At 43.1% G+C, this 26,102-nt stretch overlaps 2 protein-coding genes across 6 annotated transcripts in view; both read left to right on the top strand.

Moving 5' to 3' along the window:
• LOC147011766 (uncharacterized) overlaps nt 1-26,102 on the top strand; it is a 369,804-nt gene that overhangs the window by 170,106 nt on the left and 173,596 nt on the right. The window lies entirely within an intron of this gene.
• Nucleotides 1-26,102, top strand: part of LOC147011771 (ras-related protein Rab-37-like) — a 147,135-nt gene that overhangs the window by 115,852 nt on the left and 5,181 nt on the right. For 4 of the 5 annotated variants that reach the window (XM_085858563.1, XM_085858561.1, XM_085858564.1 and 1 more), the window contains 6 exons: nt 842-883; nt 2,041-2,107; nt 8,532-8,584; nt 13,525-13,590; nt 13,927-13,983; nt 16,034-16,110. In XM_085858563.1, the coding sequence (XP_085714689.1) occupies nt 842-883; nt 2,041-2,107; nt 8,532-8,584; nt 13,525-13,590; nt 13,927-13,983; nt 16,034-16,110 (362 nt within the window). The remainder of the gene's footprint in view (nt 1-841; nt 884-2,040; nt 2,108-8,531; nt 8,585-13,524; nt 13,591-13,926; nt 13,984-16,033; nt 16,111-26,102) is intronic. The other variant, XM_085858562.1, reaches the window with a different exon arrangement.

The following is a 26,102-nucleotide window of genomic DNA, read 5'->3' as shown; positions in this document are numbered from 1 at the left end:
TCGGCCGGGATTTGAACTCCCGATCCTCTTGACTCAAAGCAGACTCTCTAACAATTACACCACCTTCCTCCTCTTCCTTTTCACAATTTTCATTTTCTCAATTTAGCACTCCCTCCCCTTCCCCTCTTCCCCCCTTTTCGATCACCCAGTGCATATGGAATCAATAGATGGCCCCTAACTGCTCAGTTTGTATCTTGTTAGATGCACCGGTCACACCAGTCTTGCTCATCAGCTTGGTCAATCTTACACCTTGGAATTTGTACCATCAGACACACAATGAACCACTCTGGTGTTGTTTAACAATATGAAAATAACCATCACTAGAACTTTCCAATGCATCATGTATCTATCATGTAGAATGAAAATGAGCTTTGTAATCATCAGATAATTATCACAAAGTAAACTAGTTTGCATCCCAAAATGCGAAGCCCACTAAAACATCTGTTTTGTACTCAAATTAAACTTGACGAAAGCAACAGCTATGAAGATATGTAAAATTTATTAATCAGTGTTTTCCATAATTCTCATAATTAAGGTTTGTTGAAAATTTGACAAACTCAAATGGTTAAAAAAAAAGTGGCTAATAAAGTAGGGCTCCTCTGTTTTACATTCCCATCTGAACACAAGACTGGTAAAGCCAGACTGCCAGGTTCAAATTCCATATAACAATGTAAGTTGGTCCTTCGTTGTCCTCATGTTATTGCAAGTTACTTCAAAGAACAATAATGTCTCCTAGTGTCCTTGTCCTGCACATGATCTATGTCCAAGTTCCTCCACGAGACTTCGATCTTTGTTTGGAAAAGGAAAAGGTTGATGGAAAGTATGTCTGTGCTGTTTGCAGAATAAAGTTGTTGCTGTCGATGATGCAAAAGTCAAGCTACAGGTACGTTGCGATTAATTTCTGCCGAAAACGGGTAACAGAAGATTGTGGAGGAAATTGTGGAGGAAACCTTACACAAAGACCTTTTGTGAAAGACGACAATCTGCATTTGCCGGTCGATCTTACATCCTCAAATGCAGCTTTGATGTGCCTAATTGTGATTACAATTGCAACAAATATTAATCTTCAGAATTGATATCGCTTGCTGGTAGAATTATTACTGTGTAAATCTCTTAAAGCAATTATTTTTAATGAAAGGAAAATTTAATTTTTGCAGTTTCATTGTCTTTCGAATATGATATACCGAAATGTCCAAACCGTGTGATTCAAAAGATGACAATTTCTCTGGTCATTGCTGCATGCATAAACTAGAGTTCAGAGTACACGTTACCCCACGCAGTGTTCAAGTACGTACGTCAATTGAAATCGGAAAATTATTTTAAAGTTTATTTCGTGACAATGAAGTTAAAGTTAAAAAGAATTTTTGTTCAGGGTGCCAGCAATTAATTGTCAAATCTTCACTAAAGACACCGTGGCATCTTTGATGTTCACAAACGACCAATGTTGGGAAATGGTTCCTCCGGCATACACGTTGATGCCTCGTCATAAATGCGAAACACCGGGGTGAGAGTTTATAGCTGGGTCAGGATGCGAACAGCTCAGAGGTGTATACACATATCTCTCAGCTATCTTTCCAGCCTGAATTTTCTGGAATGAATGCTTATCCACATGAAGCATCTGTAATCACAAACTCTGACTTATAAAGTCACGTGATCGAGAGTCATGGAGGAAAAAGGTTTTTGGGCAAGCCTTGATTCCAAGTGATCTTAGGTAAACCTATTCCATATTAATCAATGACGCAAGTTTCAGCTTTTGGAAACAAGGTGAACTGGGGAGAGAGACAGTTAAAAGAAGGTCAAAAAATTAAGGGAGTAATCACTCTCACCATATTTGGCATGATGGCATTGAGTGCGATGTGAAAGGTCGTTGGGCATCCAGGACCACGTCAATAACTTTAGGGTTCGCTCTCGGCATTCACTGCTTTCTCAGTCCAAACTATGCCTGAAACACAGCAAATCACAAAGTGAGCAGATTGAGAACGAAGTTACGTCTTTTTGGAAAAGTTTTGATTGTTTCTGTAACACTTTACTTGTTTGTAGATTTGGGACACGGCTGGGCAAGAACGTTTTCGCAGCGTTACACATGCCTACTACAGAGATGCCCATGGTAAGCCTCTTATTGAAGTATTTGCCATCAGTAACTTTATCACTTCTCTGTGCATTCATTGCACTCTCTTATGTTTCTAAAATGACCGAAGAAAACAAGGTAAGGGGTGGACAAGCTAATAATAAATAAAGGTGGGAAAAGTCTGATTTAATGCAATTTAATTCATGGCTACAAGGTAATAAAAGGTGAAAATTTTTAAAGGGGATGTAGACTTTCTATAGGCACTGTATATGTGTGTGTGTGTGTGTATGTATATATATTTATATATATATATATATATATATATATATATATATATATATATATATATATATATACATATACATATATATATACATATACATATATATATATATATATATATATATATATATATATATATATATATATATATATATATATATATATATACACAGTATATTGTTGTGGGCGTGGGGTCGGTGGCAAGAACGACCACGAGGTGGGGAAAGCTTGCTTCGTCTCCCACCAAACTCCCAGGAATTGTAGGCCCTCGCTTGGATAACTCCGCGAGCCGGTGGGGCATTTAACCGACCGTGGTCGCCAATATTTCAACCGCGTAGCGTAGGGTCTATTTGTCTAACAAATTTACCTAATTAACTACGCGATTTCGACTACTGGGGAAACCACGCCCTCGGCACGTCTTGCTCGAACTGGGTCACTCTATCGACTGCAGTAGAGTTCCAACTACCAACTACCGACTACCAACTCCGGTTCGGGTGCAGCCGAGCGGAAACTGCCAAAGCCGTGCCGGCTGGAATGAACGGATTATCGGGGATAAAACCCTGCCGAAACTCATATCCGAACCATGATGGAGCAATTCAAGAAGGGACAGAAACGGACTGGGGACATTTCTAGAAATGTTTATTTACAATAAAAAGACAAAAGCAAGACTTAACGTGAATACACAAGAAGGTATATTTACAATGAGCAAAAACACTTATTCAGATCTACTTACAAGACGGGCCCACACGCAGACACACACACACAAAATGAATAGAAACCCAGAGTCTTTATTGGACTCTCACAGCCGTGGTGAGAGACAAGCTGGGGGTCAGAGTTCGGTGGTGTACCTGAACATCGGAGGAAGGGCGTGCTCCGCGATGCAGCACATGACAAAGGTCATTGGTCCGGTTCCCAGTCGCACGTAGGGACTCGTGGTTCGTGGCGGAGCTCAGTGGTGAACAATCGGGGTCCACGGAGGGAGGTCAGGGTCGCTCTGTCCTTCCTTAAAACTCCTTGTAGCAGCCACCGTGAAACTCCAGAACCCCGTGCAGTCACCGTGAAAGCAAACTTGACACGTAACAGCCACCGTGAAAGCAAACTCGACCCGTTACAGCCACCATGAAACTCCAGAACCCCGTGCAGCCACCATGAAACTCCAGAACCCCGTGCAGCCACCATGAAAGCAAACTCGACCCGTTACAGCCACCATGAAAGCAAACTCGACCCGTTACAGCCACCATTAAACTCCAGAACCCCGTGCAGCCACCGTGAAAGCAAACGCGACACGTTACAGCCACCATGAAAGCAAACTCGACCCTTTACAGCCACCATGAAACTCCAGAACCCTGTGCAGCCACCGTGAAAGCAAACTCGACCCGTTACAGCCACCGCGAAAGCAAACTCGAACCGTTACAGCCACCATAAAAGCAAACTCGACCCGTTACAGCCACCATGAAAGCAAACTCGACCCGTTACAGCCACCGCGAAAGCAAACTCGACCCGTTACAGCCACCATGAAACTCCAGAACCCTGTGCAGCCACCGTGAAAGCAAACTCGACCCGTTACAGCCACCGCGAAAGCAAACTCGACCCGTTACAGCCACCATGAAAGCAAACTCGACCCGTTACAGCCACCATGAAAGCAAACTCGACCCGTTACAGCCACCATGAAACTCCAGAACCCCGTGCAGCCACAATGAAAGCAAACTCGACCCGTTACAGCCACCATGAAAGCAAACTCGACCCGTTACAGCCACCATGAAAGCAAATTCGACCCGTTACAGCCACCATGAAACTCCAGAACCCCGTGCAGCCACCGTGAAAGCAAACGCGACACGTTACAGCCACCATGAAACTCCAGAACGCCGTGCAGCCACCGTGAAAGCAAACTCGACCCGTTACAGCCACCATGAAAGCAAACTCGACCCGTTACAGCCACCATGAAAGCAAACTCGACCCGTTACAGCCACCATGAAAGCAAACTCGACCCGTTACAGTCACCATGAAACTCCAGAACCCCGTGCAGCCACAATGAAAGCAAACGCGACACGTTACAGCCACCATGAAACTCCAGAACCCCATGCAGCCACCGTGAAAGCAAACTCGACCCGTTACATCCACCGCGAAAGCAAACTCGACCCGTTACAGCCACCATGAAAGCAAACTCGACCCGTTACAGCCACCATGAAACTCGAGAACCCCGTGCAGCCACCATGAAAGCAAACTCGACCCGTTACAGCCACCGCGAAAGCAAACTCGACCCGTTACAGCCACCATGAAAGTAAACTCGACCCGTTACAGCCACCGTGAAAGCAAACTCGACACGTTACAGCCATCTGAAAGCAAACTCGACCCGTTACAGCCACCATGAAAGCAAACTCGACCCGTTACAGCCACCATGAAAGCAAACGCGACACGTTACAGCCACCATGAAAGCAAACTCGACCCGTTACAGCCACCATTAAACTCCAGAACCCCGTGCAGCCACCGTGAAAGCAAACGCGACACGTTACAGCCACCATGAAAGCAAACTCGACCCTTTACAGCCACCATGAAACTCCAGAACCCTGTGCAGCCACCGTGAAAGCAAACTTGACCCGTTACAGCCACCGCGAAAGCAAACTCGAACCGTTACAGCCACCATAAAAGCAAACTCGACCCGTTACAGCCACCATGAAAGCAAACTCGACCCGTTACAGCCACCGCGAAAGCAAACTCGACCCGTTACAGCCACCATGAAACTCCAGAACCCTGTGCAGCCACCGTGAAAGCAAACTCGACCCGTTACAGCCACCGCGAAAGCAAACTCGACCCGTTACAGCCACCATGAAAGCAAACTCGACCCGTTACAGCCACCATGAAAGCAAACTCGACCCGTTACAGCCACCATGAAACTCCAGAACCCCGTGCAGCCACAATGAAAGCAAACTCGACCCGTTACAGCCACCATGAAAGCAAACTCGACCCGTTACAGCCACCATGAAAGCAAATTCGACCCGTTACAGCCACCATGAAACTCCAGAACCCCGTGCAGCCACCGTGAAAGCAAACGCGACACGTTACAGCCACCATGAAACTCCAGAACCCCGTGCAGCCACCGTGAAAGCAAACTCGACCCGTTACAGCCACCGCGAAAGCAAACTCGACCCGTTACAGCCACCATGAAAGCAAACTCGACCCGTTACAGCCACCATGAAACTCGAGAACCCCGTGCAGCCACCATGAAAGCAAACTCGACCCGTTACAGCCACCATGAAAGCAAACTCGACCCGTTACAGCCACCGCGAAAGCAAACTCGACCCGTTACAGCCACCATGAAAGTAAACTCGACCCGTTACAGCCACCGTGAAAGCAAACTCGACACGTTACAGCCACCATGAAACTCCAGAACCCTGTGCAGCCACCGCGAAAGCAAACTCGACCCGTTACAGCCACCATGAAAGCAAACTCGACCCGTTACAGCCACCATGAAAGCAAACTCGACATGTTACAGCCACCGTAAAAGCAAACTCGACCATTACAGCCACGGTGAAAGCAAACTCGACCCTTACAGCCACCGTGAAAGCAAACTCGACCCTTACAGCCACCATGAAAGCAAATTCGACCCTTCCAGCCACCGTGAAAGCAAATTCGACCCGTTACAGCCACCGTGAAAGCAAACTCGACACGTTACAGCCATCTGAAAGCAAACTCGACCCGTTACAGCCACCATGAAAGCAAACTCGACCCGTTACAGCCACCATGAAAGCAAACTCGACATGTTACAGCCACCGTAAAAGCAAACTCGACCATTACAGCCACGGTGAAAGCAAACTCGACCCTTACAGCCACCGTGAAAGCAAACTCGACCCTTACAGCCACCATGAAAGCAAATTCGACCCTTCCAGCCACCGTGAAAGCAAATTCGACCCGTTACAGCCACTGTGAAAGCAAACTCAACACGTTACAGCCACCATGAAAGCAAAGTCGACCGGACCCCCTTTTTACAGAGAGTCTCGGAGATTTATTGGCCTCGGGGAGGGGACCTTGGTGAAAACGCACCTCGCTGTCCGCCTCTGATTGGACAGGGTCCTCCGGCTCACCTTTCCGGGGCGGACCTCGGCCCCTGCCTGGAGACCCCAGTTACTCCTACACGTGGCTTTGCTCTCGACGAGTAACAGTGTCAGCACCGCGAAGGTCATCGTACAAGAGTTACAACGTTCGTGGGAGCCGAGAACTGGAACCGCGAGACACCCTCTCGGCAAGTCAAGGTACGAGCAGCCAGTGGGTGGTGATGGAGCGTGATGGGCCGAAGGGGTCATGCAGATGGGATGGTTTATTAGATGTAATAACATAACTAAAAGAAATTGCAACGCACGCCTTTGATTCTCCCACTAGACAAAAGGAAGGGGATCTGACTACACACATATTTAACGACATAACTGACTTTTGGGACATCTGTATGTTGAATGCAAATGGTTTCCAGATCCGTAACAATATGTATACTCTGCATGAACGAAACTCTCCCTTTGTCCGTGGTGTTATCTTCAGCTTGTATTCTGTTTCCAAGTCCCTGGGGACCGACCCAAAAGATTTCAATGCAACGGTAACTACCTGAAATTTATGACATCTTGAATTTGCCACTACTGAGAACCCTCCATTCCACCCAGCCCACCCCTTTGTTTGTAAACATTGTCGAGGCTCGTATAAGAGCTAACACACTGAACGTATAACAAAGGGAGCAGGAGACAAGAGGGACGGGACAGTGAAGGATAAAACAGTGGGGAACAGAGACATTTGGAGATCTGTGGAAGGCAAAGGGATGGGGCGGGGAACACGGTGTATACAAGATGGACACTACAGGGACTTTCAGGAAGGAAAACGGGGAATTTGAAGGGGATGGGTATGGGGTGGATTAATGGGGGTGGAAAAGATCATGGTTTTGGACGGGAGAACATAAGGGATGGTGGTGAACAGCTGTTTTGAAGACCTGGAGGGAGGAGTGGAATTGAAGAGAGTGTGGGAGTTTGTTCCAAAGGTGGGAAAAATAAGAATGATACAGTGAAGGTGAGCAGTGATTTTTGATTTTGGCAGTTTCACCAGAAGGAAGTTGCTGGCGGACCTTGAGCGCCCTGCAGAAATATGGAGGGGGACAGATCACAGACAGAGCCAGGGTGGGGGTGGGGGGGGCGCAGAGAGGAGACGGTTGAAGACAGAAAGACCATCGACATGCCAGTAGTGAGAGCATGAGAGACTTCATCATGGGAGATACCAACGATCCAAAAAGCCGTGTTTTTCCACAGCATGAAGCCAAGAAAAGTGTGAGGTGGAAGCAGCAACCCAGAGGGGAGAGCAGTACTCCATCAGGCTGCGAATGAAAGCTTTGTATGTGGTCAGGAGCTCAGGTGTGCCAAGGAAGAACTTTGCACGATGGAGGATGCCTAGTCGGCAACTGGCTTTGGAGGCCAGCTTGGAATTGTGTCTTTTCCAAGAAAGATCATAGCAGATAGTGAGGCCCAAAAGTTTGAATGGAAGGACTTCTTCAAGTGGATTGTTGAGAAAGTAGATGGGGGGGGGGGAGGGGGAGTTCCAGACAGTCCTTTCGGCGAGACAGTGAGAGTGTGAGACCCCTTACCCCCTTTCGCAATTCCTCACCTCCTGACTCCTACCATGCATAGTCTAGTCTTTCTTTTTAAAACTGTCTCAAACCTTCCATTCGTGTCATCATGACAGCTCAGCTGGAGTTGAAAAAGCACGCGATAATCAAGAGATTGCCGATCATGTCTCATCAAAGTAGGTCGAAACTGTTTTCCGCTTTCCACATAAACAACGATGGTGTGTCATCACCTGTCCCTCCCACCATTATATGGGTCTTTCATAATTTCTTCTCCTTGTGCTCTGGCCCATACACAAAGGCCCAGGCTTATTAACGGAGCATACTTAGTAATCACTCAGTTCCATTATCATCCACTCACTCCCGTTTCATCACAGCAGTGCCTGACACAAATACATCCAAATCATTTTTTTCCACCCACCGAGCCATTGATGGTACATGTGTAGCACGATGAGTGATAAAGTAACTTAAGGCCAAGCCCCCCCCCCTCCCCACCCCCTTGTTCTCACGAGTCCACAAAAAAAGTCTGGCAAAGATGAAAAGAGATACATTTTGCCCTACATTTACAACACTCTTTCTCTATTGCAGCGTTGCTGCTGCTTTATGACATCACCAACAGACCTTCCTTTGAAAACATCCGTGTAAGCAAAGCACCTGATGTCTGCTCACAGTTCACTGCAGTGTTTATCGTGCATACTTTACCAGCTTGATGTGTGTGGTGCTGATGATTTCGCTTTCTGAGTAACCGCTTTCTGAGTTCCTCCGTTTGAAGGAAGCTTTTTAAAAAGAAAAGCAAGAAAAAGAGCAATCAGAGATTGCAGACCCACACCAGGACTTGTTTTGTGTGGTGCATGGTGTGGCGTTTATGTACTGGTGTATTACGTAATTAATAAGAGGCATGATGAGAACTGTCACTTTATAACTGCTGGCAGTGATGACCGGGTACCAAGACATCCCGCTTTGATGCAACCCAACTTTGAGCGGACACCTGACCGTGACCCATGACGTTTTTTTATTGTTATTCAATTGAATTCAGAATGGGATTAAAATAAATTCAATTCAAATCAAATGGAAGACCAAATAGGTACAGTCCTGCATTGGAGTCATCAGGAAGAACCTGGATAGGATTCGGGTTCCAGCTGCTACTCCTCTACCCTCAAACCTATCCAGGCACAGCCAAGTGAGCTTTAGTCAAAAAAAAAAAGAACTTAGATCAAAAAATTAAATAATTATGGCTGCCAGACCATGTGTTGATCAAGTTGAAATTTAAAATATGTATTCCCCATCACCTTTAGATCATAATTGTGAAATTTCACGTTGATTGATGAAGTGGTTCCAGAGAAAACATTATTTAATATTTTCTTCAATCCAATATGGCTGCCAAACAATGTGACATCAATTATTCCTTGTACTCCCATGGCTTGGGGAACATTTTTTGTGAAGTTTCCCTCGATCTGTTTTACCGTTCTGGAGAAGATGATTTATATAGGTTTTAGGGTAAATCCAACATGGCTGCCAAACCATGTGACCTATGATGTCATATGTTTGAACCTTTTGTTCCTCATGGATAGGCGGTCATACGTGTAAAGTTTTGCTTTCAACTGATCAGCCATTTCAGAGAAGATTTTTGAAGGTGTTTTTTTTAAAATAAAATAAAAACAATGCGGCTGCCGAATCACATGACTGATGACGTCCAAAAAAATTTGTGGACCATTTTATCCCTTGATGACCCTCAAAAATGTTCTTCCTGATCAGATGTAGTGTTCTTTTCAATTAAGTAAATAATGCAATGATGACGCCATAATGAAGGAACCTATGACATCATAAAAAAATCACACTCATTCCTCATGAGGAGTACTTGGTATGTGTCAAGTTTAAATTTTTTCCTTGGTGCGGTTTGAGAGATGGAGGTCCAAAGTTTTTTAGTTTTTCCAATATGGTTGCAATACGACGTGACCTATGACGTCATAATTATCATTAAAACATTCGACATAAGTAGTTACTCGTATGGTAAAAATTTAGTCTCAATCAGACTAGCGGTTGTGGAGAAAAGCACTAAAGTTCTGTGTGGACAAACAAACAGACGGACCCAAGTGCAACACCCTCTCCTTCGGTGAGGGGAAAGACTGGGAATTTGTAAAGGGAGGGGCTTGGAGGGGGTTAATAAGGGTAGAAAGAAAATAATGGTTTTGGATGGGGGTTGATCCGAGATGGCAGTGAACAGTCTTGAAGACCTGGAGGGAGCAATTATATTGAAGAGGATGTGGAGGTTGGTTCCTCAAGTGGGAAAAAAGAGGAACAAAAAGGTGGAGGTGAGCAATGATTTTGGATTTTGGGAGTTTCACCAGAAGGGGGTTGATGGTAGACTGCGTGCACCCTGCAGATACCTGGGGGATAGAAAGACAGAGACCACTGACCTGTCTGGAATGTGAAATTGGTCAGCCCATTGACTCAGCTTCATTGTGGGAGATTTCAATGACCTTGAAGGCTTTAGTTTCCATGGCATTACTTAAGATCATAAGCAAAACGTATGTTTTGTCCTTCCACCCTCCCCACCCTCACACCTCCAAGCACCTACAATGTGATAAACTGGTAAAATATGGTCTTATCGGGGTCACCTCTACATTATGTAAGCAAAGGTGAAAGGGAAAGGGAAAAATAAAATCATGAAGAGAAGGGAAGAAAAGGGAGGGGTGAGAAAAGCAAGTGTAAGGGTGTTGGGTGGGGTGGGGGCGATGGGGAGGGTAGGAAGGTAAAAAGGCTATATGAATGTATGTGGTAGGGGGCTCTGACTCCGTTCTGCTATTGTTCAGTAATATGTAGATAGTAATGACATGCGCATCAGGGGAAAGAGGTGCTGACTCAAAAGGGTTGATGACAATCGTGTATCAGAGCAGATAGAGGTTTGGACCCTCAGAGGGTGAGTACAAAGACAGCACTCAGCCCAAGACAGTCAGCCAAAGAAAGCTCCCATGCCACAGATACAGCCTGCGACAGTCATTCCGGAACAACATTGAGACAGCCATTGGTATTGCGCACACAGCCTGGGATAGCAATTGTGAGAGTCGCAAACAGCAGACAGCCCATGATGCCTCGTCAGTGCCATGCAGCAACAGACAACCAGCTGCGGAGAGCCTTGCCGACCTACAATATCAGTTTCCACTGCGTCTCATAACACTTCAATATGGAAACACACACACCAATGCACACTGTCAGGTCTCCTGTTAATATTGTGTTCCTGACTGAGTCTGCTGCGATACATTAGTGTTAAGGATAGCGCTGCACTGGTACCGTTCCATTATGTGTGCCTTTTCAGTGGTCTGAGTATTATTTTACTGACTCTCCACTTCCTGTGACCCCATCCCCATTATTTATTAAACTTGTTTCTTTTTAAAACCGTTGCTGTATATTTTGAACTGCAGTTTCGTTCTCCAGCACAAACAACCCCCCTCCCCCCCAATTAAGCCAACCGTGCTCACTGAAACCACTTCCCATTTAAAGTAATTCAAGGTGGGGCAGATTCCTACACAGTTGAAGTAATTAAAGGTGGGGTAGACTCATATCACCTGTTAGGGAGACCAAATCTGTTACAATATATTGTCGCATCAGAGGTGTCCGTTGATACGGTCACTATGAGCCGGAGGTTTTACAAATGCCTCTGCAGATCCCAATATGGTGTTTATAGTAACTGCATTCAAAGTTACTGGGATTCCCCATCCCCAAGGCCACCCAACATCGCAAAAACTAGAGGTGTTCATACAGGAAGGCAGGAAAACGGGGAAATGTTTACTTTACAACTAAAATGGTTTATTATAGGTATACGAGAAAAAAAAAAGCCCCTCAAAAATGACGGGTTAGAATTATTTTATTCGAAGCATTCAGAGATTGGAAGATGTGATGTTTTGTAGCAAGAAAAAGCGTTATTTCAAAAACACTACGTTTGCAAATGTTACCCTATTTTCTTTAACTTCTGGGACCTTTCATTTTGAGGGTACAGCCTCGTGAGTATGCCAAAGCGTAAAGCCTCGGCCTAGCGTCAGGTGTGCTTATATCTTCTTTATTTATTAGACATTGCACGATGTAAATGAACACTCGTTTTACTCTGCGCGTGTTACACATCACGTGCAGCGAATTTTACCTCCCTGCGCCTTGTATTTGTTGTTTTTTTTTAACGCATCTGTACACCGCCATTGAGGCCCGGTTGCAAGTCACCAACTACATTTCCAAAAGAAGAGACGTAATTCGTCTTTCATGGAAAATCTTTTTGGAGTTTTATATAAGATGGGAAAAAAATTAGACCATCGTGAACAAACAGTCGTGTTAAAAGATCGGCCTTCAAAACCCTTCTAAATCGTCCTTTTGAAGGGGAACACATCACACAAACAAATACACACACATTGTGTTTTATATGGTAGATGGGAGGGTAGAGATGAGACGCTAATAAATAAATAATCGGAACAGACTATGCGATTAAAGGATGAGTAGGGAGGTACAAGTACTTGGTAGACAGACATTAGTTTGGTGCCTTTTTTAAAGATTCCACATGGGGCTCAAAGGTTAAAATCTGACAAAAACCACAAACAGTTTCTGGCTTGCCAAGCATTTATAGTCAAATCAATCCAGACAAGACATGGTACAACCAACCATACCTTACCATAGCCAGACTAAAGCAAGTAAACATTGGTCTTCGTCTTAATTTGGCAACGATTTATGCGTTCACATTGGTGGTGTCGTAGAACTAAGCCATTTTTTTTTTGCAAACTACAGTAGGTCATTTATGGCATGATCTCACCTCTGACCTATTCACAAGTTTTAGAAGAGATATGACCTGATAATGATTGCAACAATGGATTCTATCACCTTATTCATTATTGGGAGAGTATATATTTTATGGTGATTCATTGGATCAGATATATTTCCATGATTGCGATTCTGTGCCAAATTTGTTTGCTTTTCACGTTGGAGGGAGACAACCAGACAATGTGAGAAACACGAATGTGGAGTTCATGCAGTTGAGCAAACCTTCAATGTTAAGGGACTGATTCCACTTGGTCTTGTTTCTGTACAAGTCTCGAGATCAGACAAAGCGAGTGGGATCTCCTCCGAAGAGAAAACGGCTGCTAGGTTGGAGAAAGAAGTGACAGTCAAACCATCGGAAAGAAGATGGAATATAGGCTTTTGATGGAAAGGAATTGAAATGAAATATTGAGCTTTACATCTTTTGCAGACAAGATGCTTTGAGATGTCTGATGTTGTCTTTCACAGGGGAAATAAATGAGAATCAAGACATTACAGGACACCACCGGAGCTTCGGCAACTGAGATTGCATGATGTTAATATGATGTTTAGTATAAAGTACTGTATATGTGTCCAGTGTCCCTCAAAAGTTGATTGGCTTTGTCAACATTGTAGCGGTTCATCATACACATCGTCACTCGCAAAGGCAGTGCGATCGTGCGTGCATTTGCTTGTTTAATGATTGCATTCTGGATGTTTATTGGAGATAATGTTTCCAAAACTCAAATTCACCTCCCACCACCCTTGACCCACTTGCCACCCCTCACCATCTGTGCTGCTTCAGGCCTGGCTGACTGAGATCCACGAGTACGCGCAGCAAAATGTGGTCATCATGTTGCTTGGAAACAAGGTGATGCTTCCATTCCCTAGCAACCAGTAAATACATATGGATTAAACGAGGGGTAGGGGTGTACCGTAAAAGGGCTGCGAGGATCATTTGTGGGTTTTTTTTCATTCTTTTCAATTAATTGTAGGTCTCAAAACATTTGTTATGTTCATTGTAAATCAGTCAAGATTGTTATGTTCCCCTTTGTAAATAGATTCCGATTCCGTTGTATCGAGCTTTCTATCTGGCATTCCGAGATCCGCTCAGTGGCTTGCTAAGCAGATGTAAATTTTCAAATTTTCGTGCAATTAAAGATAGATGTTTTAATTACAGTTATCGTCCTTTCTTTCCACGTCCCAGGGAGACATGACGGCCGAAAGGGCTGTGAAGAAAGATGAAGGTGAAAGACTCGCCAAGGTAATGTGATGATGACACATTTTAAAAATAGATATCGGTGGAGGCATAATTTTTTAATTTTTTTTCAAGCATTTTCCAATGTCTCCAAGGTTACCGCATCCCATAGTGCAGATTTGAAAGTCCGATTGAGATTCTGGCACTTCGGTGGACTCGACGGTTCGTGTACCTCGGTCCGTGTCAGGTATCTGGTGACGCACGGAGCTGCGGTACTCTTGATGCATTGGTCTGAAGTGCAGGACTTCCCTGCCATGACATGTCAAGGCCATTGCATCTGGATATTGGCACTTCCCTCTCCCTGCTCCCCCTCCCCAACTCCTGTAAATAATGTACCAGTTCATGACCGGTGTAGTCTCAAGGCTTAAAGGGATCACAATGTGTGGCGGCGACCTTTCCATGGCACCAAGTTCTTTCCACGCGACTCATTCCTAAAGGGTTGGCAATACTGTGAAATGGGACCTGTATCGAACCGATAAGGTCGAAATGACATTATTCAGTCGGGTATTGTTATCAGGAGCGTTCCTTATAATGGATTTCGTTATCATAAACGATACTTCTGACGGGCAAACATGTTTTGATTTGTCCATTTAAAAATAAATAATAATAATTTCAACTCCATCTTAATGAATGGTAAAATAAAGAGCCTTTTCATTGATCCCTTTTTGATATATATATGTATATAAATTCTAAACATAAATTAGGTACACCTCTCAATTGCCAATTTATTAAACACTGTCATGGCCAACCACGTTTGATGAAATGTATAATTTGATATTTTGGGGGTGATGCCATCCTAAGCTCCTGCACAGGTGGGAGTGCCATTTTTATTTATTTGGGGAGAAGGGAAGGATGTTTGTTAGTGGGGGGAGGGGTGAAGAGTTTGTTGTGGGTCATACAAAAGTTTTCAATACAATGACCAGTCCATCTAAGATTTGTGTTGGTTAAACAGACTCGGCGGTGTAATGGTTAGAGAGCATTCCGAGCGTCTGACCCGGGTCTGAGAGATTGGTGTTTCGAATTCCAACAAGTCATACCAAAGACTTTAAAAATGGTACGTGCTGCTTCCTTGCTTGATGCTCAGCGTTTACAAAGGATAGAGCACGGATGAAACGCCATAGGTTGGCAATCATTGCGTAGGCTTCATGGGCCTAATCTAAACTGTATACATATTTTAAAGTGTTTGTGCGTTTGTACATTTTTCTTTCATGGCCCCATGTAGCATCTCAAGGCCCCAAGTTTTGTGTGTATGCAATTCAGAATCGGGGCAAGGTTTTAACCTTCCATTCTTGGCCTTAACGTCCGTTTTGAGGTCACCAATGGCTGCTATAAAGTGTATATTGGTATGTGGGGTCAGGCAGTGCTGTCACCAGCCCACAAGAAAAAGGTGTCCACCATGAGGCCATTACCTCCATAGCTTTTCAATGTCCCACGATGTCTTAAAACCATCGCCTGGAAAAGCTCACCCAGCTGGGCAGCGCTGGGTTGTCGTCCCCACCCCCCCCTCCCCGAGCAGTGCTGGGTAGCCCCTGCTAGTAATATAATAATGGGAGTTCCCTTGCAAGGAACTTTAACATGGGAGGCCATTCGGCCCATCAATGCCTGATCTATAGTAGTTTGTCCGTGCTCCTTCGTTTTTAAAATGCTGAGCTCAAGCAAGAAAGCAGCACAGGCCATTTTTAAAGTCTTTGGTATGACTGGGCGACGTCGTCGACCCAGACTCAGTTTGAACCCTCGACCACATAGTCTTAGAGTTTGAACCTCTAACCATTAAGCGACCAAGTCTGGTAATGGCCAAGTTCCTTGTAAGGGAACTCTTATTCCATAACAAAACTCTGCTGCAGCAGTCTGCAAGGCCAATGAATTTATTTCTGCCTTTTGTCGAAAATGATTGTGGAACTGGAGCTCAAACATGTCTTTACAACCAAGGCCATGCTCGGTGTTGTTACAAATCATAGAATTTCTTCGCTACAACTACTTTTTGAAGCTATCAATAATTTTGGCATCAAAAGAGAATTTCATCCCAGGATTCTGTCTGTGCACCATTGTTTGCCAGGAGTATGGCATCCCTTTCATGGAGACGAGCGCCAAAACTGGCTTGAATGTGGAGCTGGCATTCACTGCAATTGCAAAGTAGGTTTACATCATCTGCCCGTCGTGTTCCCTTCATGCATGTGACACGAACATATGTCTTTGGAAAATTCATCTTGGTTGTTAATAAGTCCTCAGCTCTAATTCCATGGACATATTGAGCAGTTTTCAAGGCTGGTATGTCGCATAATTTATGTCACTGGGCTGTGAGGTTGAAAGCAAAGTTGAATTGTACAACATGTACACACATATATCATTGTAACAAACCGACACATCAGTTTGTTTGTTTGTTTTTTTCAAAGGAAAAATACATCATCATAAAGAACAATAACATTATTAATACTAAAGAAGAAAAATAAAAGTTTTTATGTTGATATTCTCCTTACTTGCTTATCAAGATCAAGTTGTATTCCTCTTTACTATCCCACAAAACGCACTATTGCAAATACGATTAACAAGGCTGATAATATAGTTTGGAGGTGTGCATACTCACCTCTGAGCTGTCGAGGCTGAGTTTGAATCTCGACCCAGCGATAAGCTGTTACCATGGTGTTTCGTATCCAGGGTGAGGCATCGATGCGTGCGTCGTCCGTCCATCCGAGGGCCCCGAGGGCCGTTAAGTCAGCTGACCAGTCGATCAGCACTGGAGGCGTTAGTAGAGGTCATTAAATATCCCATGGTGCCTTTCTCGAAGAGTAAGTGAGTTATCGCTGGGACACAAAACAAATTACGAATTCCTGCCACAGTCAAATGTCGCACTCAGGCTAGTCAGTCACCGAAAGACTTGTGAGAGAACCGTACCTCTCCTCAATCCCACTCTCAACCTGAGCCAATCCCAAAAGGTAGGAATAATTTGGGCCGTTAAAGGAAGAAGAAGAAAAAGTAGAACAAGAGTTGCAATCCATGTCCCCACTGAAGTGATAGTTTTGAAGTCCAAAAAGGGAATAACTCTAAAAAAAATTGATGAAACACCCTGAAAATCGAACTTGTTTTGTAACTTATCATAATCAAGCTATGTGCCAAGTTTCAGTTGAATATGTCAAAGGCTATGGGGGGAAAAAGTCTGAAAAACCACAGGTGGGACGGACAGATGAAGAGCAAACATATAGTCCCCTGCGGTGAAACCGGTTGGGGACGCACAAGAAAAAGCACACAACCCAAACATTTATGCTTTCTAACCCAAAGAATTGGAACAAAGCTTCACCAAAAGCTCCCATGAGTTGTTACAAATGTTGTAGGAATTCGTGCATTGGGATAATAAACGATTTGACAAACATTCTGAAGATAACGCTTCTCCGTGGACATTTTCCATACACCCTGCCAAGAGCATCAGCAAGCCTAAAAGCTTGCCCCAAAATTGATACAGGACGGAGATCCCAACAGGATGGGCAGAAGGATTTGGTTTATTTAGTTCTTGCAGACTCATTGGTCCCTGTGCGGAAGGAAATTCATTTGCGGGTATCTCACCTGCTACCGAGTCACCAATTTTGCACGGCTCGACCCCCTTGGGACTTGTTTGCGAGAGACACAGTTTTGATGGAGAGGAGCAGACCTTCAACGGGAGCTTGTTACCGTACTGTACAGCATAACCCATCTTATAATCCACCGGCAGATGGACGACTCGGTGAATTTGAGGAGGGAAATAAAGGGCCGAATGAATTACGAGTTCGATTGCAGCAATCATCTCACCAACTCTTTGCTCTTAATAACTGCGATATTTACCTCCGTTTGTTGAGCATGCATCTGGTGCAACATATGTCAAATTTATTTATTTTGATTTGATATCGCACTGTGGGTTTTCTTGCCCAGTAAATGCAATGACTTGTCTTCTTTCCATGTTTAAATGGCATTTTGCCAAAGTTCTAGTCGCTATTGCTGATTTGGTGATTTAATATGTGTGGAGTTTTCACCCTCCTTGGGAATATTGGTTACATCAGTGAAATGTCAGGATTCCAGATGCCGTGCAGGTCCATTATGTGTAAATAATAACCATTCCTTTCATAACCATGAAGCACATTGAGTTGCCGAGGCAGTTTCATTTGGCTTAGGATCACAGTCCTGGACGGATCACCACTCCGACACAGGATACTCGAATAGCTCATTACTCCAGTAAGTTGGTATTCATTTTTCCAACCTCGGAAGGATGAGAGGCTGAATCAACCCACCTGGTGTTATTTCAGTGGCACGACAGGGGCTCGAACTCAGGACCCTAAGATCTTAAGCCAGCTGCCCTAACCGTTAAGCCAACACCGAGTTTTCAATTATGTGTGTAGTAACAGCTACTGTATATGCACACATTATCCAAATAATTATAAAAACACACAGACACACACAAACTCATTTTCAAGGGTAAATCAAGAGACGTTTCAAATGAACTTGTCAATCCTTCAGCCCAAAAATAAAATGAAATGCTTCCTCTTTCAGAGTAGACCTATACAACACAACGGGCCTTTGGCCAGGAATTCTTTTTGAAAATACGGTTTGGTTTTGACAATGCAGTGAGAAACAACCGAAGCCATTTGATGCTTATTTTTGGCAACTTTTAACAGCTCGTTAATGGTAGTTAGCAAACTGTCCAGAACTAGTTATCAACAAACTCTCCCAACCCTTTTACCCCAACCCAAAACTCATTAAACCACGAACTAGAGAGTTCATAGAACACCTTACCCCACGCTGTTTTGAGAAACAAGGACATAGGCGGAGTCCACAAGCGGAAAATTTGATTGGTCCTGATGATGTAATGTGCTGTAATATTTTGTCCAAGTACTGCTAAACGGAAGGATTTTGAAAAGTGGCAAAAAGGCGATTTGTGTTCTACTGTGTTCAAGTACATAATTTAATTGAAATAAAATAAATATTTTAAATGTCGTCGCAGAAATTATTTTTACCGCCATTGATGTTTATTGTTTTTTTTATTTTTACAATATAACACATTACATTAGTTATTCGTGCCTGTTGTTTGTGTCCTTTATTATGTCCCTAAAAAAACGTCAGTTTCCTGTTCAGAATGATTTTCAATTTTGTTTGATTGCCAGACAGGCAAAGTAAAGAAAATTATCTCACTCGTCTGTGCGCATGTGCAATCAGGACAGATTCAGAGGCAAAGTACTGTTAAACTACACGTTCGTTTTCTGATTCACGTTCAAAATATAACATTCGATTGAAATCAAGTTGTTCCTCGATCATAAACTGATGTTTGGCGACCGACAGAAGCGAACCAATTGCTTAACCCCGCTTCTCGCTTTGCGTGCACGGGGTAATTACTCGTTGATTCACCTGATCAAGATCAGTGTATTTTGCCATCAGCAGCCAACGTGCTGCCACTCTCCCAGCTGAGGTAGTGACATGCCACACCCGAGCCAAAGTAAGATAGGGGGCACACATACGTATGTCATGTGATGTACGACGCTCGCCCATGGAAGATGCCATTATTTCATGTTTTTTAATTTTTTTTTTTTTTTTTACACCAATTGGATTCAGGATTTAAAGTTTTATTTTGATGTTTACCTTCCATGTGTGAAAATAATGGGGTACAGAAAATTTGAGGGAAATTTGCTCAGGGGTTTGGAAACATATCAGGAAACAAACTATTATATATATATATATATATATATATATATATATATATATATATATATATATATATATATATATATATATATATATATATATATATATATATATATATATCTTGTGTCATCGGGTCATCTTGTGTATATATACATACATACATATATATATATATATATATATATATATATATATATATATATATATATATATATATATACATACATATATGTATGTATATGTATGTATATATATACATATATATATATATATATATATACATACATATATATATATATATATATATATACATATATATGTATATATATATATATATATATATGTATATGTATGTATATATATATGTATATATATATATATATATATATATATATATATATATATATATGTATGTATATATATATATATATATATATATATATATATATATATATATATATATACATATATGTATATATATGTATATATACATACATATACATACATATATGTATGTATATATATATATGTATGTATGTATATATACACAAGATGACCCGTGAACCAGTTCGGTTCCCGTTGTGACAGTGGTTGATAAATAAAACATCATTTCAAAACAAATAAATAAATAAAAAGATAGCTCCAGTGAACGATACCGCTGAGGTTGTTTGCATTGATCAAATAATCCCGGAGTACTTGACTGAATCGGGAATTGATTTTTGAATAATTTTATTTCATTTCCCGATTTGAACAAAACTTGATATTGCACGTCAATGTGAAAAAAAAACAGAGAAAAGAAAGTCGAAGAAATTATTGTGCGTAATCTTCTAAACACAATTTTATTTATTTATGAACATGGAAGTATTATATCAAAATGGCGATGTTTATTTTATGCTTAAAAAATAAATCGTTCTTTGTCTAGACTAAATGTTTGAGATTTTTAAATAAATAATTTCAAGAAAATAAAAAAGATAGCTCCAGCGAACTGTACTGCTGAGGTTGTTTGCATTGATCAAATTCTCCCGAAGAGTACTTGACTGAATCGGGAAATGATTTTTAAAATAATTTTTTCGTTGCCCGATTTGAACGAAAGTTGATACTGTACGCCGCAGGAGAATGGTGAGTAAGGTGGGTGAAAATGTTTGCGCTATCGTGTACCGTTTTGGCTGTATTTCAGGAACATACATACATACATATATACAAGATGAGAGTTTTAGTAATATACAGGTAGATAGCCGAGTTCATATCTGTGGGCCACATATCTTATAAGCGCCACCCATTCTCCAAGCCACGCCTTCCCCTCTCTCCCCCAGTGCCACAAGCACCCCCCATTAGGCAGGCCACGCCTTTCCCTCCAGTCGGTCGCTCCGCAAAGCTCTGAGGGTTCATAGCTGACTCCGATGTACATTTGAAGACTGAACAACATGCCTTCTATAATTAAATAAAGGTACCGTTTTGAGGAAACAAAGGAACATTTTGATTACAACTCAAACGAGGTAATGCTTGTTTTGTTTGCAGCAATTGCGGCAGCGGTTCAATATATACAGGACAATGAAGGTACGTAAATTGTCATAATGCAGAGGAAAGGAAATCGTGGTCTTTCGTTCAGATTTTTTTTGGTTTTTGCCTGACTTTTCAAGGCTGTTAGACAAACTGATGGACATGCACAGTGATTCACATATTATCTGAAGTGAATAAACATTAAAATTGACTTTGTCGTGAAATACCTGCATCCGTAATTAATTAGTCGGGAGACCGGAGAAATTCCCAAGAGATATTGAAAAATGGACACGTACACTTTAAAGTTGTATGAAATGTACACGTCCACTTTCATACTCTCAACATCACCTCTGAGTTAATGTACATTTTAAAAACGAAAACAATGCAATTATAACTGAACGAGGTCCGTTTTCATTACAAAAAAAGTCATGATTAATATTTGAAATCTTTCATTAAAAAACACTCCTTTTTTTTTTGGCGTTTTGCATGAACAGTACTGTTTGCTGTCGAGATGTCCAGAGGTGTGTTCAGTTACCAAGCAGCTAGCTAGCGCTTGCCAAGCCAGCTGTTCCTTATCAATGGTTTTGAATGGAGTGCTTGCTTGAGTACTTAAGCCACTTGACGAGCACTCTTCAAGAAACTTGGTAAATGAACACATCCCTGATTTATTACATGGCGATGAGGATAAACATCTAAACCAGGACTCACTTTGGTCATAACCGATGAATTGGTACCTCAAGGGGCAAATTTTGACATGACACGTGGCAAGTTAGAGGTTGGTAGGAATTCAAAGCAAGTTTTTATTTTAATTATATATTATTTTCCCAAATGTGGTTAAAAACCGTTCAAAAATTATTTTGTGGGAGAGGAGAAGGGTGAGGAAGGATATCCGGAGGGAGGGGGTGGGAGTCTGGAGGGACCTGGGTGAGAGTCCAAAGGGACTGGAGTGGGAGGAGGCAGGGGGAGGGGTGGAGGGCGTCCGGAGGGAGGAGAGTGTGTGGTGGGAGGAGGGAGCGGATGGGGTGGGACGATGGAGGAGAAGGGTGGAGGGCGTCCGGAGGGAGGGGGTGGGAGTCCAAAGGGACTGGGGAGGGAGGAGGCAGGGGAGGGGTGAGTTGGGAGTCCAGAGGGAGGGGAGTGTGTGGTGGGATGAGGGAGGGGAAAGGGTGACAGAGGGAGGGGAAGGGGTGGGAGGAGGGACCCGGCAATGCTGGGTACCCCTGCTCGTATTGTGTGTGTGTATATATATATACATACATATATACAGTGGGGAGAACAAGTATTTGATACACTGCCGATTTTGCAGGTTTCCCACTTACAAAGCACGTAGAGGTCTGTAATTTTTATCATCGGTACACTTCAACTGTGAAAGATGGAATCTTAAACAAAAATCCTGAAAATCACATTGTATGATTTTTAAATAATTAATTTGCATTTTATTGCATGAAATAAGTATTTGATCACCTACCAACCAGTAAGAATTCCGGCTCTCACAGACCTGTTAGTTTTGTCTTTAAGAAGCCCTCCCATTCTCCACTCATTACCTGTATTAACTGCACCTGTTTGAACTCGTTATCTGCATAAAAGACAGCTGTCCACACTCAATCAATCAGACTCCAACGTCTCCACAATGGGCAAGATTAGAGAGTTGTCTAAGGACATCAGGGACAAAATTGTAGACTTGCACAAGGCTGGGATGGGCTTCAGGACAATAGGCAAGCAGCTTGGTGAGAAGGCAACAACTGTTGGCGCAATTATTAGAAAATGGAAGAAGTTCAAGATAACAGTCAATCTCCCTCGGTCTGGGGCTCCATGCAAGATCTCACCTCGTGGAGCCTCAATGATCATGAGAAAGGTGAGGGATCAGCCCAGAACTACACGGCAAGACGTGGTCAATGACCTGAAGAGAGCTGGGACCACAGTATCAAAGAAAACCATAAGTAACACACTACGCCGTCATGGATTAAAATCCTGCAGCGCACGCAAGGTCCCTCTGCTCAAGCCAGTGCATGTCCAGGCCCGTCTGAAGTTTGCCAATGGCCATCTGGATGATCCAGAGGAGGAATGGCAGAAGGTCATGTGGTCTGATGAGACCAAAATAGAGCTTTTTGGTTTAAACTCCACTCGCCGTGTTTAGAGGAAGAAGAAGGATGAGTACAACCCCAAGAACACCATCCCAACCGTGAAGTATGGAGGTGGAAACATCATTATTTGGGGATGCTTTTCTGCAAAGGGGACAGGACGAATGCACCGTATTGAGGGGAGGATGGATGGGGCCATGTATCGCGAGATCTTGGACAACAACCTCCTTCGCTCAAAAAGAGCATTGAAGATGGGGCATGGCTGGGTCTTCCAGCATGACAACGACCCGAAACACACAGCCAGGGCAACTAAGGAGTGGCTCCGTAAGAAGCATCTCAAGGTCCTGGAGTGGCCGAGCCAGTCTCCAGACTTGAACCCAATAGAAAATCTTTGGAGGGAGCTGAAAGTCTGTGTTGCCCAGCGACAGCCCCGAAACCTGAAGGATCTGGAGAAGACCTGTATGGAGGAGTGGGCCAAAATCCCTGCTGCAGTCTGTGCAAACCTGATTAAGAACTATAGGAAACGTCTGATCTCTGGAATTGCAAACAAAGGTTTCTGTACCAAATATTAAGTTCTGTTTTTCTGATGTAACAAATACTTATTTCATGCAATAAAATGCAAATTAATTATTTAAAAATCATACAATGTGATTTTCAGGATTTTTGTTCAAGATTCCATCTTTCACAGTTGAAGTGTACCTATGATAAAAATTACAGACCTCTACGTGCTTTGTAAGTGGGAAAACCTGCAAAATCGGCAGTGTATCAAATAATTGTTCTCCCCACTGTAGATATATATATATATATATATATATATATATATATATATATATATATATATATATATATATATATATATATATATATCTGTCTAACTACTGACTCCCTGATATACTGTAAATGTTTAGTTCTTTCTCGGTGGGCTTGAAAGGTGAAATTTTGCATAATAATGTAGCTTAAAGCCAATATCTCAGGAAAAATCAGAAAACTATCAGAAAATATCTGTCAACGAAAATGTCCGAAAACAAGACGTCCGGCCAGTGCATCCTCGGTGTGTTCAGGGCAGGTCACGTGACCACACAAAGGAGTTTACACCATAACTGGTAGTTCGACAATACTTGTACACGTCTCTCCATTTCTTGTTTGAAACTTTTACCATATTTACATCAAAATTTTCTACAGCTGTAAACTTTTAAACAAAGAACTTGTGATATTCACTAATTCTCAATTTACTTGAGTAATTAGCTGCTTACAGAAGGCAACCTCAATGTACGTCATCAAATATATAAAGCCTATATTTATTACTGGTGGGGTATGCTTACACATTGTAAGCAATAATGACCTGTGCGTCTCCATTGTCCCAGGTTGCTCACTTGCATTTGATTTTTCATATATTTATTTTCATTTATTTATATTTTCATTTTCAGACGCTTTCCGTGATTCTGTGATTTTTCCCTGGTGTATCGGCTTCGATATCTGTCGGCACACAAAATTTCAGCTTTCTACATCACCTGGAAAATACCGAACGTTAATATCAGAGAGTCAGTGAGTGGTTAGAATGAGCTTTATATATTAGATGTACTCGCAGGGGTGTCTGGCATTGTCAGGTCCCTCTCCCCATCCCTTCCCCTCCCTCATCCCACCCCACTCCACCCCACCCCTTCCCCTCCCCTGCCTCCCCTGATTAGTGGAGGTTGGCCTTGAGGCTTCCCACTCTCTGGAGACATGTACAGTGTAGAATGCAAGTTATCTCCCCAGCTGACTTGTAATACCCTCTGCCACCACCACTGAGTGGCGCTACACAATACACATTCGCCCATGTTCATCATGAGGTCGAACTTTGTCCATGTGCCAAGTTTGTTGGCAATTGGCCCAGTAGTTACACACACACACACACACACACACACACACACACACACACACACACACACACACACACACACACACACACACACACACACACACAATGACAATCATTTATTTGCATCGCAAATACAACCCATCGCTTCACTGACAGGAAAATCATTGAGCTCGCCAACATCCTGGCGAGGCTGGGATGGTACCGTTCTCCTGGATTTGAGCTGCAACATCAGAGATGCTCCAACAAGCCTGTGGTCGTTATTGAGGAACTGGGCACTCCGGTAGACCCTGCACTTTTGAATCATCCTCCAGCGACCATCAACGAGCTCATGGTCAACCTCCTTTGTCACACCACCAGCGTTGGAATCCCAAGTCCAGCGATGAGCCTGTGGGCGCTGAAACCATGAAGCAGCCACTGTAATTCGTCCATGACTTCTTGCAAAATCAAGGAACTTAGTGCTGTTCTGGTTCACAGTTCCAGACCCACGGGAACCAACACATGTCTCATAACCATCCCTATCAGTACCAGTTGATGCATTGAAATCCCCCAAGACGAGAAGAGTATCTCACCTGAGGCACTGATCAACCATGGACTCGAGCGTGGCGTAGAATGCCTCCTTCAGAGTGAGATCACTCGCCTCATTCGGAACATATAGGGAGACCAGGGAAATGACACCCAAGGAGTGACGAATCCTCAAACTCATAATACACTTGATGACTGGTATTACCTCAATTATCATGGGAGTCAGTTTTCTGGACACAGCTGCAACAACTCCTTGGGTATGGTAACCATCAGAGCAACCACACCAGTAGTAGGTGTAACCTCCCGCCATGATCTCACCACAATCCGGTCTCCAAACCTCAGAGAATGCTGCAATACCGATGTCCAAATGCTGAAGCTCAGATGATAGCAGAGTCGGGTGATCATCCTCTCTTAGGGATAGGACATTCCAGGCACCCACTCGAAGGGGCCGCCTCGGGTTAGCCCAAGGAGACCAACATCTGGTGGACGACACCTCAGCG

This window comes from Eptatretus burgeri, chromosome 15, assembly GCF_056783735.1.
Source record: "Eptatretus burgeri isolate ZD-2024b chromosome 15, Ebu_testis_v1, whole genome shotgun sequence".
Taxonomy (NCBI): Eukaryota; Metazoa; Chordata; class Myxini; order Myxiniformes; family Myxinidae; genus Eptatretus; species Eptatretus burgeri.
Note: the sequence above shows the minus strand (reverse complement) of the source record. Positions and strands in the feature narration are given on the sequence as shown.